At 42.2% G+C, this 12,514-nt stretch overlaps 1 protein-coding gene across 4 annotated transcripts in view; it reads right to left on the reverse strand.

The window, feature by feature from the left end:
- Positions 1-12,514, reverse strand: part of DNAH11 (dynein axonemal heavy chain 11) — a 250,146-nt gene that overhangs the window by 73,012 nt on the left and 164,620 nt on the right. For 3 of the 4 annotated variants that reach the window (XM_053263692.1, XM_053263689.1, XM_053263691.1), the window contains 2 exons: positions 5,489-5,722; positions 1,047-1,193 (listed from right to left, as the gene is read on the reverse strand). In XM_053263692.1, coding sequence (XP_053119667.1) covers positions 1,047-1,193; positions 5,489-5,722 — 381 coding nt within the window. Of the gene's footprint in view, positions 1-1,046; positions 1,194-5,488; positions 5,723-10,394; positions 10,566-12,514 lie in introns of those variants that run through there. The other variant, XM_053263690.1, reaches the window with a different exon arrangement.

Consider the following 12,514-nt stretch of genomic DNA (forward strand, 5'->3'; position numbering starts at 1 on the left):
AATAAGTAAAACTGCAGATATAGAATTCACATATAATGAGGTTCTCCTGTCATAGCAAGAGACTAGGAGTGTCACAGGGATGGGTGAACAACAACAGCCCATCAGAGTCCAGGTTACATGATAGTAGTGAGGAAGCAGAAAACCTCAAGTTGCTATTTAATGCAGAACTGGAGGGTAAAGGAAGACTTGTCAAAACTGGAGATGACAGAAATGGGTGAGGGACTCCTAGGCTTAGGGAATGGTAAAGAGAGCAATATTTTAAATTTTTTGACTAGAACACCTGAATGTTCAAGTCTGGCCCTACCTACAGTGCTGTGAGTAGTGAGCTCAGCAGAATCCTTGCAATTATCTTTTTGACAGGGCAACATTTTGCTGAGTGACACCAAAGTGACACCTACCCGGCAACTTACTCTTAAAGCACACTCTCAGTTTGTGACTAGCTTTAGGTAAGAGCATAGAGCTGAAAAGTATTAATAAAGAAGTACGGATTAATAAAGAGGATACTCATCAGATACTGATAAGATGAATATAAGTAATTTCATAATGAAAATATGAGTTCAACAAGCAGAAGGAAAGGACCTGACCAGAATGGCTCATGTTGAACCTCACAAAGCACATCACAGAATGCAAAATTTGGAAGTCAAGCTGCAAGTACGTGGAATGGACTTCGAGAACAATTGAGTTGTTCAATTGAACTAAAAAATCAAAAGCCTTTAAACATCTGAAGTGCTCAGAGATGACTCTCTGACCTTTACTGTATTACACACAGGCCTGATTCTCAAGATCCCCATCCATTATATGCTTGAATGAGCTCAGTACTTATTGTTCTTTCATATCATTAAAAGAGCTAAAAGGTTGGAAAAATGCATAATGTAAAGAAAGGTCAAGTGGTAATCATGGTGTGAAATGCTGAAACATGTGTAAGTATAATAATTCTTTAGATGTTATGCTCCTTGGAGGGGAAGGTGTTCAAAATTGTTCACCTACAAAGGTTTATTCTGTGCTAAATATAGCTCAACAACACTAAATTGTGGAATTACCCTGACCTTTTGCTCCTCCGCATCAGCAATGGCCTTTTCCTTGCTCACTTTCTCAGTCTGAAGCCCTATCTTAGTAATCAAAGCTTCAGCATCTTGATTTCTCAGTTGCAGTTCTGCCTCTTGAGAAGCAAGTTTGTATTTTAAATCTTCCACCTAAAACAGAACAGCAAAGGCATTAGTCTGGAATAGGTGCTACTGGAAAGCATATTTAGATGGACAGTGTAAAAAAAAGGTCGGTATTCAACAGCTGGATGTTAAGGAGAGCTTTTTCAATGACTATTAACCACAAGACAAGTCCCTGTTTATATTCTTCTCTCTAATTGGCTAATAAGTGAACACTAAAAGGCACCTCTCCTCCTTTCATGTTATCCTTGGATAAATGTATACGTTGACATCTAGACCAATACTGCACTTGTGCAAACATGCTGTGCTAGCACAAGGATGTTATGCTAGTTAGTGCCACTTAGTCAGGAACTTGCGTTCCAGACGAGCTAATGCTGTTGCTCTAGTTAAGGATGTAACGCAAGTACGTTGAGCAAAAAAAGGAATGCCTGTTCCGAACCAGTCTTTGTCCTAATGGAAGCTGCACAACAGGTTTCACAACCGATTGAGCAACCTTGTAATGCAACCTTCTACATGTCCCAGAGAAGGTCATTGCTAGTGCAACATTGCAGGGCACCACAATTTTGCACAACTCTGGAAGAGTGTGTAATTTTCCCAACTGCACCCGTGCAAAACTAGTCTGGATGTCATTCCTTGGACTGAGAGTGCATGGGATTGTGCAGTTCTGAGCATTCAAACAGCTAGGGAACCTTCTTGTATGTGCACAACATTGTTCACTGTACTAATGTAGTGTTAGTCTAGATATCAGCCACAGTTTGCCCCTCTTCAAACAACTAAAAAGCACTCAGGGCATAGCATAAAAAAGAGAACAAAAATCTCAACCAGATCTTCTATCATATTGTTGGTATAATAATGGGTATGTGCACAAATCGATTTTTTCATTTTTATTTGTACCCAAATCGAATCACCCCCGATTTGTTTTGGGTCCAAATCTCCCCCGCTCCCGAATCACCCCAGATTTGATTGGTACTCAAATGTTTTGAATCTGAATCAATTTGGGGCAAAAAAGGGGTCCCAGGGCAAAAGAGTGGGGTGGGTGGTAGTGCCCAATGGGTGGAAGCTACCACCTAAATTTCAAAGAAATTAATCAAAGGGTTAACTTTTAAAGAATTTTTGAAGTTGGCACAGCTAAGCTTTTCCCCATAGGGAATAATGGGGATTTCAGCATAGCTCCATGTGGGGGGCAGCAAGGTGGCCCAGAGCGGGTTGTTGTGGGTGGTAGTGCCCAATGGGTGCAAGGAAGCTACCACTTATATTTCAAAGAAATTTGGCAAAGGGGTGATTTTTAAATGATTTTTGAAGTTTATGTGTCTTTAAGCTTTTCCCCATAGGGAATAATGGGGATTTCAGCAGCCTTAGTTATAACTCCCTGGGTGAGGCACAAGGGTGGCCCAGAACGGGTTGTTGTGGGTGGTAGTGCCCAATGGGTGCAAGGAAGCTAAAACTTGTATTTCAAAGGAACTGGGCAAAGGGGTGATTTTTAAAGAATTTTTGAAGTGTGCATGTCTTTGGGGCAGATTTGGGGCAGAAAATGGGTTTTGGGGGCAGAAGAGTGAGTCAGATGGTAGTGCCCTAATGGTTGCCTACTACCACCCAGATTTCAAAGAAATTGGTGAAATTGGTGATTTTTAAAGAATTTCTGCACGTCTTTAAGCTTTCCCCCCCCTTAGGGAATAATGGGGAATTTCAGCAGCCCCATAACTCCACTTGGGGGGCACCAGGGTGGACCAGAGCGAGTGATGGTGTAGTGCATTCTGGTACGAATGAGAGCAGATTCAAAGTTTTCACTGAATCCATACTCATTTCCTATCAGAGAATCTACTCTCAAAAGAACACCTCAGAAAAAACAAAACCCAGTGCCCCATGGGCTTGTCGTTTTGGGGGTGGTTTGCACCCTCTGTGCACTACACCATACCCTTCTCTGGGCCACCCTGGTGCCACCCATGTGGAGCTATAAGGCTGCTGAAATCTTTTAAAAATCACCCCTTTGCCAAATTTCTTTGAAATTTGAGTGGTAGCTTCCACCCATTGGGCACTACCAGCCAACCCACAAAATGGCGGTCCGAATCTCCAAATTTTTCAGGTCCAAATCTGGGGTCATTTGTTTTGTACCCAAATCTGGGCAACTGAGGACAGGGATGATTTGTTTTGTCTACAAATCACGTGAATCGGCCAGATTCAGGTAAAAATAGTTTTGTATCTGAATCATTTTGCACATCCCTAATATTAATACACAAACATCTTCATCATGATAGGCCTGAGACAGTGGCAGACATCTTGATCAATGGTGCACAAGCACAATGAACAAAGTTACACACATGCAAGAAGGCTGCAGAGATGTGCAAAGTTGTGGTGCTCTGTGATGCTAGTGAAAGACCTTCTCTGGAAGTATACAAGGTTGTGCACCATATGCTGTGGAACAGCCACTGTGCAATGGGTGCTGTGGGACTTGTCAACATCTTCTGCTAGTCTCGAACAGGCATTCCTTTCTTTGTACAACATCTTCATGTTACAATCTTAAGCAAACACAACAGCATTACGCTAGCACAACACTAATCTGAAATGCAAACTCCCAGGATAACGGCACTTGCAAGCCCAATGTCCTTCTGCAAGTGCAATGGTAGTCAGGAAGTCGATCAGTGTCTGTACTGAAAATGAATCCAGATAACATACACTGCTTATAGACTGCTAATATTACTCTCTAATTTTTTAAAAAGGCAAAGATGCCTCTTTCTAACAATGGGTTTTCTTTAAAAAAAAAACACACAAACACATACTGATTTATTTAGTTTCCTAAGGAGGATAGGTCTATCAATAGTTATTAACCACTATTGCAAAACGGAGCTTCCATTTTCAGAGGCAGTGTATCTCTGAAGAGCAGCTGCAGGGAGTCAAACTACAACCAAGGATTGTTGCCTTCATGACCTGCGAGTGAGCTTCTTGAAAGCATTTGGCGGGCTACTGCTCAAAATAGGAAGCATGGTGGGCTAGATGAACCTTTGATGTGAACCAGCAGGACTCCTCTGTTCTAGGAGCAAGAACCTGTTTGGCCCTTTTAGTGATAAACAAATATGCACAGATATATGAGCAGATGTTGCAATTCTTTTGCATTGTGTAGAAGTCAAGTCAGACTCTGGGCAAAATCTAGGGATGTGCACAAACTGAAGATTGTGCACTGGTTCGGCACCACACACATGATCTCCGCGCACTTGCACAGATGCCATGCACGTGCTGATGCCATGCACAGTTTCTTGGGACGAATGCCACTGCAGCAGGAAGGACCTGCTCTCCTCTTTTTTAAATATCCCACTCACCACTCCAATCCCCTCCCCATGGGGCAGAACCTCAGTTTGTGTACATCCTTAGCAAAATCTAGCACCCTTAATTCTTCTTATGGAGACTGGTTGCATCTGGATTCTCAATAACACCCCTCTCCAATGCAATCCCATATGTCAGATTCCACACCATTCCTGAGGGTCAGGGGACTCTCAGGAGCGGCTGCTTGGGAGGCCCAGGGAGCTGCAGAAGGGAGGAGATGACTGCTTATGCGAGAGGCCTTGCATTCACACTACTTAGGATACAAATAAGAGACTAACAGATCTCTTCATTTTTAGGGTGCCACATGACTCATTGTTGTTTTACTTTTCTCCAAGTATACAGAGTCAGACCATTGGTTCATCTATATCAGTATTATCTACACAGACTGGCAACTGCTTTTCCAAGGCTGCAGACAGGAGTCTCTCTCTCAGTCCTATCTGGAGATGCCAGGAACTTGGAACCTTCTGCCTGCAAGCATGCAGATGCTCTCTGCAGAACAGCCCCATCCTCTAAGGGGAATATCTTACAGTGCTCACATGTAGTCTCCCATTCAAATACAAACCAGGGTGGACACTGCCTAGAAAAGGGGACAATGCATGCCTGCTACCCCAAGACCAGCTCAATGTTTTTCAATGTTTATGAATCAAAAGTCTCCCTCCCTCCTTGACGTGTTTTAAGAAGAATCTGAAAACTCGGTTTTAAAGAATCATCTAAAAATTGTTTTTAATTGGGTTTCCAGTTTTAATCAGCTTTAGTTGTGTCTACCATTTTTTCTTGCTGCTGGTTTGTTTCATGATTAATTGTTGTTTTTTATGTTAAGTTGCCCTGAGTAGCAGTGTGCTGTAGGGGAGGGACAGAAAATAAATATTTAAAATAAGTAAACTATATAAATAAAAAAATCAAACTCTAAGCATTGAAAATCTAAGTTTCTAAGCATACATTAAATAGTGCTTTGAGCACTCAAAAACCAACACAAAAATACTAAATGATGATGATCATCATATTACCTGAGAAGCTGTTGTTTTCAACTTCTGAATACCATTTACAAGGTGCTCCTTGTGCTGGTACATTTTCTGGACTTTCTTTTCCAGAAGGTTTTTGTAAAGTGTGATTTGCTCCAGAAAGCTTTTGGGAGTTGTGTAGTTGTAGCGTCTCTCATTCTGCTGAAACTTTGCACTCATCTCATTCACGCTGTTGTGGGCATAGGCCATGAAATGGCAAATGGACTCATGAAACTGTGGCTGAAAATGTCAAGGACACAGAAGGCAGCTTAAATCATAGGCATTGGTTGCTGACATAGTGTACAGGCGCTTTCAGCCTTTTAAAAAACACATGTACCCCTTCCATCTCAAATATCCCGCTCAAATACCCCATTTGAGTAGTCAAAAATTGTGACACACAGTAAATCTTGCAAAGTTGGTGGGAAATAAAATACAAGCTAAATGAATCTGCCCTGGAATCATGAACACCCTCCCCCCCCCCCGTCGCAAAACTAAACCCCAAACTCCTAACTCTATGGTGACCTCCTTCCTTCTCTCACCTTCTGGAGCATGATAGACAGGGCTCCACAGCATACCCCTGACCTGACCCTGCCTCTTCCTTCTCCTCCTCTCCACATGACTGGCTTGGCTAGATCAGGGATTCTCAACATTGGGTCCCCAGATGTTATTGGACTAACTCCTATAACCCCCAACCAAAGGCCACTGGGTCTAGGGATTATGGGAGTTAAAAGTCCAATCACATCTGGGGACCCAACGTTGAGAATCCCTGGACTAGATGATCAGGTGCTGCCCACCCCTCCCTCAGCCTGGCTGACAGGCTCAGCAGCAATGGCAATGCCAACCCTGAGTAGCAGCCAGCATTGCCCTTCCTGCCAAGCCCGTCTGCCAGGCTGAGGGAGGGGTGGGCTGAGCCCAAGTATTTAGCCAGTCAGTCATGAAGAGATATGGAGATATGGATATGAAGACCTAGGTAATGTTGGTGCCTGGACCTAAAGGCCTTTGGAGCACACGCTCCCCTCTGCAAGTCAAGCATCCTACACACACACACACACACCATGATACACATCGTGTTTTTAACATATGGTTTGAGGATGCAAACAGCAACTGAACTCACAAGAATGTAAGAGTATAAAACAGGTTTATCTATGCAAATATACATTTGCAGAAGCATTTCAACATGCAACCTGACATATTCCCATCCCACATCCCGCCTAGAGCCTTTGGAGTCAGGCAGTATATTGAATGAATGAATGAATGAATATTTCTTTCCCCACTCTCCCCTCCGTCTCTAAAACAGAGGTCATGCTCAGCTGTCCGACACAGTGTAGGCCAGCAGCGTGGTGTGGTGATCACACCTGGAAAGACTAAAGAGGATTTGGGGGGCGCCAGGGGCTTTGGGGGCCCTAGACTTTGGCCCAGAATTCCAGGAGTTCCTCTACAGTAGAGAGGAAGAAGGAGGAATTATGCCTGACCTTTCTCCCCAGAGAGGGAGCCAATGGTGTTGCATGCAAGCGGGTCAGGGAGGCAGGATTATTCTAAATATCCAGTGTACCCCCTACAGAGCTGCAAAGTAACACCAGTTGTTCAAGTAGCTCTGGTTGAAAACCTCTGACTTTTATCGGCATCTACCATTTTAAAAAAAACCCAACAACACCGAAACTCTCTGCTTTCAACTGCTCATCAGCCAAGTTGTGGATGCTCTGCTAAGCCAGGCTTGTGGAGTTTCTAGCCAATAAAGAGCAGAGTTTACTTCCGAGTAGGGCCAGAGTAAGAAAGCAAACACAGATGCCAGTGCAAAGGGTACTAGTGGTGTGCACGAAACCAGTGCCTGCTGGTTCAAAGTGTGTGTGGGGGGTAGCTTTAAGGACCAGGGAGGGTCCTCTTAACCCCGCCACACACACCTCATTCCCCCACCGGTGCTGTGTCTAAAAACAGTCCTGCAGGGTGGCAGTGAACCTCCTTGGCGCCCCGATATACATTGGACTGGAAGTAACTGGAAGTGTTGGGTGTGTGTGTGGGTGTGTGTGCATATTGCAACATGCATGTGAGCATGATCTGCACTTCCGGTCTGACGTACACTAGGGCAGCAAGGAGGTATACTACCGCCCCACAGGACCATTCTTAGACACAGTGACGGTGAGGAAAATGTGGGGGGTCCTAAGAGCAGCCTCCCAAGTCTTTAAAGCTATCCCCCCCACCTTTGAACCGGCCAAATTGCCAGACCTTCAAACTGGTTCGGAGGTCCGAAAAAGGGCTTCTGAACCAGTTTGTGCACATCCTTAAAGGATATCATACATAAGTTGCCAGTAGGGCCCCAAAGCAGTGACCAGGGAAGGCCAGAGGATCCTGCCTAACCCTACCAGCACTAACAGGGCTCACTTGATTGGAAGGAAAAGGTTATATTATATTACATTGTATTGATAGATATATTATTATTATTATCTTGTTTACACAGTCAGACAGGTGTTATTGACTGGTTTGTTTTATCCAGACATCGAGTCCTTCCCAAGGACCTGGGATGCCAGAATTTTATTGTCAATGTTGTTGCTGTTGTTGTAGATATCGTCGCAGAATATAGGCTGTTCCCAGTAAAGCTGCTTTTTGTAATTGGCTGATGGTGATTTCTGTGGCCCCTATGGTGTTGAGGTGCTCTTCAAGGTCTTTTGGAACTGCACCCAGGGCGCCAATGAACACTGGGATTATTTTGGTCTTTTTCTGCCACAGCCTTTCAATTTCAATTTGTAGATCTTTGTATTTTGCGATTTTCTCTATTTCTTTTTCTTCTATTCTGCTATCCCCTGGTATTGCTATGTTGATTATTTTAACTTGTTTTTCTTTCTTCTCAACTACAGTGATATCTGGTGTATTGTGTGGCAGATGTTTGTCTGTTTGTAGTCGGAAGTCCCATAATATTTTTACATCTTCATTTTCTTCAACTTTTTCAATTTTATGGTCCCACCAATTTTTGGCTACAGGTAGCTTGTATTTTTTGCAGATGTTCCAGTGTATCATCCCTGCTACGTTGTCATGCCTTTGTTTGTAGTCAGTCTGTGTGATCTTTTTACAACAGCTGATTAGGTGGTCCATGGTTTCATCTGCTTCTTTACAAAGGCGGCACTTGCTGTTTGTTGTTGATTTTTCTACTTTTGTTCTTATTGCATTTGTTCTTAGTGCCTGTTCTTGTGCAGCCAGTATTAAACCCTCTGTTTCTTTCTTCAAGTTGCCATTCTTAAGCCATTGCCAGGTCTTGGTGATGTCTGATTTTCCACTTATATTGTGCAAATATTGACTTATATTGTGCAAATATTGCAGGAGCTTCTTTTTCCATTTTTTTGCTCGGTTCTTGACTTGTTCTTTCTTGTAAGCCTGCTTTGTTTCATTGGTGTTGAATAGTTTCTCGTCATTGGCCATTTTAAGTGCATCTTCTTCACTGTCCTTGATATATTCTTCAAGGCCTCTTTTCTCCTCCTCTACTGTTTGATGGACTTGCAGCATTCCTCTTCCACCTAAGCTGCGAGGGAGGTATAGCCTATCGACATCACTGCGTGGGTGCAGAGCATGATTGATAGTCATTATTTTCCTGGTCTTATGATCTAGCGTCTCTAGCTCTGCCTGGGCCCAGTCTATTATTCCTGCAGTGTATCTTATAACAGGTATAGCCCAGGTGTTTATGGCTTGTATGGTGTTCCCGCCATTGAGTTTGGACTTGAGGATTTTTCTAATTCTCCTGATATATTCACTTCCAATTGTTCTTTTAACTTCAGTGTGTGCAATGTTATCAGCCTGGAGAATGACACTGCACACACTGAAGTTAAAAGAAAAAATGGAAATGAATACATCAGGAGAGTTAGAAAAATCCTCAAGTCCAAACTCAATGGTGGGAACACCATACAAGCCATAAACACCTGGGCTATACCTGTTGTTGTTATTATTTTTACATTTATATCCCGCTCTTCCTCCAAGGAGTCCAGAGCGGTGTACTACATACTTGAGTTTCTCTTTCACAACAACCCTGTGAAGTAGGTTAGGCTGAGAGAGAAGTGACTGGCCCAGAGTCACCCAGCTAGTTTCATGGCTGAATGAGGATTTGAACTCGGGTCTCCCCGGTCCTAGCCCAGCACTCTAACCACTACACCACGCTGGCTCTGACGGCAGCATTATTGACATACAGAATATAAACATGCATAATACTTTTAAATGCTCAAGTTCATAGTATCTATTAAACTTAAAAACATTCATTTCTATTATATATACACACACATATTACCATTAACATGCTACACTATCAATGTAAGCAATTTCCATTTTGTCCTCTATGACTTCTACCGTACTTAACTTTCCAATTTGTGGAATCACATCTCCCTCATTTTAATGATTATTTATTGCATTCAGTACAAGATGTACCCAGTTCAATTAATCAAGGGAAACTTAAAAATCAATTAATATGAATTAAATGAGCTACAGCAACTCATAGGAAAGTCACACATAATTTACCAAAGCATTGTCAATACTGTTTAGAAATCTTCTTGAAAATTACTCATGAGTGGTTGTTGATACAGCTAAACATTTCAAGCTAACATAATTAATATTACAAAGAGGTTCATGTAGACAGACTTGCAATCTATCTCTGAAACAAAACTTATCTTTGAGCACGACTTCTTTAACAAGAGCTGCCTTCAAGCTAGACTAATGGCAATGAAATACAGAAGAAATACAGTTTACTTGGAGGAAAATGGTTCAAACAACGTTTTGGCAGAAACCAAAATTAATTTTAGGCTTTAAGTAGCTAAATGACTTCGCACATTATCCTCTCTCTCTCTCTCTCTCTCTCTCTCTCTCTCTCTCTCACACACACACACACACACACACACACACACACACACACCACAATTAGCCAAGGGAACTTTCTTACAGAGTGACTGGCTTCTGCCCAGCCATGATCCTTATGAAAGACCTTTACGCAGTGGCTCTGAAAAGCCTTTGGTAACAACAGTTTCATTTGTAAATCAGCAAGGGTAGAAGTGGGTTCCGGTAGAGCTGGAAATGGCCTGAGACAACTTGTCCCAATGGGGCAAAATAACTATTGTTATCAAGCTTAACAAAATGGCACAGCATGGGAGGCATGCTGAGCCAGAGAGCAGCTGGTTGTAATTCACACTGTTTTTCAGAAAACTCTAATCGTTCCGAACAGACCTCTTTGATGATTGGTCTTCCCTGCATTTTCAATTTGTCACTTTCTCTTATGATAAGGTCAGCAGTGACAGCACTTCCTGACATTAACAGCTGTGGCTTCTAAAAGGGTCATTGTGGAACTACTAATTGCAGTAATTTCATTAGCATAAATTATTTATTCTGCCATTCATTTATCTCCAAGGTTTTGGTGGTATTTTGCTCAACACTACACCTTATTTTTCAGTATCAGTTTCATTAAGCAGAAAGCAAACAATATGATTATTGCTAGTTTGACCCTTTTTGAATAAAAGCATATAAAACTAATTTTGCCCTTTTTGGCGGAGTAAACTGCAGTAAACCAATAACCAACACTAACTACTTATAAAAGTTTTAAATATTCCCAAAGACAACAGGATGATACTTTGAAGAAGAAGAAATAAATCCCATATCTATATCTATATATGCATGTGGCTGCCCAGATCCAGCAAAGGCAATCCAAGCTCCAAAACTAATACAATAATTGATCTTTTGACTATGTTTCTGTGCACAGTAAAGGTGGGCGGGGAGCCTGTATCCAGCATCTGTAGTTATGTATATATTATGCTTTTGCATCCTTGATGCACTACTGAGTTGAAAGCCAATCACTTGTTTGAGTTTGGAGGTACTAATTCCAGACACACCTTTCCCCCTGTTCTCCCCAAATTGCTGACCACACCAACTATTTGTTTGGCAAAGGAGATCATCACACTCAGTAATATGGGTGCAGCCCACGGTTCTCGGCAAGGATTTCTGGACTAAGCCCAAAGGCTTCCCCTCTGACTTCATTACTAGAAGCAGTCCCATTGCATATGCAGTAATGAAGCTGTCTCCAACACGGACATCAGCTGGGAAGCCCAGTCACATGGGAATCCATGTGCATATTTCCCTTGTTCTCTGTGTGGGCAAAAATGTTGTTTCCAGGGCCTTTAAGAAGCAGAACTTGATTGTGACATCTTATTTTGATTGATTATTTCATCTGCCCAAGCTTCCAGGCCTGCCTTGATTTTTACTGTGTCTCACTTAATGCAATTACTATGCCTTTGTAAATCATGGGGTTGGGCCAATTAGAAGTTGAATGTAGGTTCCACTAATGAATTTAATTATACTTCTTGCATTTGTTGTCACAAATTTACTGAATGATGTAGCCCATGAACACTAATGACCATTGTATGTGGACAACTGTCCTTTAACAAATGAAATAAAAGGTTTCCTCTAGATATCTAAAATCAGCATGCAGTGAATAAACTGTAAAATGAGAGAGAAAACCGATCCACATCCTTCAGTTGACTGGAAACTCATGAGAAGAGGAATTTCCCTTTTCACAGGGGTTTTTGGTTCATCTTTTGATTAGATTATCTAATATCCTCACATTTAATGCATTTTGAATTTTGCTAAACCATTCTTCCCCCACTTATTTTTAGAGTCTTTACTTCCCCAACTAATTTCTATTTCCATTTAGTGGCATCTAGTACAGCTTGCCTTCTTCTTCTTCTCATAAAGCAACCTTGCAAATGTTTAGGTGGTCGTTCCAACCCTATATCTGCTCACATATGCACTCATTGCTCCTCTCCTGCCCTCTATTCCTTCCATCACTTGTTGCTCTTATCACTGCTATTTGTATGCTAAGCACAGCTCTACTGCTGCTAGAGTCTTTGAGGGCTGCTATTCTCTTGACTCTAAAAGCAGAAAGAACATCATGTCGTGGACACTTGGCTTAGTGCTGCCCTGAGCTGTGCAGTGTTGAACCAAGCATGGATCTGCTGCTCCTCTTCTAGACTCAGATGAATTAGTAATGCATACAGCTTTCAAAAATATGCAACC

This window comes from Hemicordylus capensis, chromosome 6 (genome assembly GCF_027244095.1).
Source record: "Hemicordylus capensis ecotype Gifberg chromosome 6, rHemCap1.1.pri, whole genome shotgun sequence".
Taxonomy (NCBI): domain Eukaryota; kingdom Metazoa; phylum Chordata; class Lepidosauria; order Squamata; family Cordylidae; genus Hemicordylus; species Hemicordylus capensis.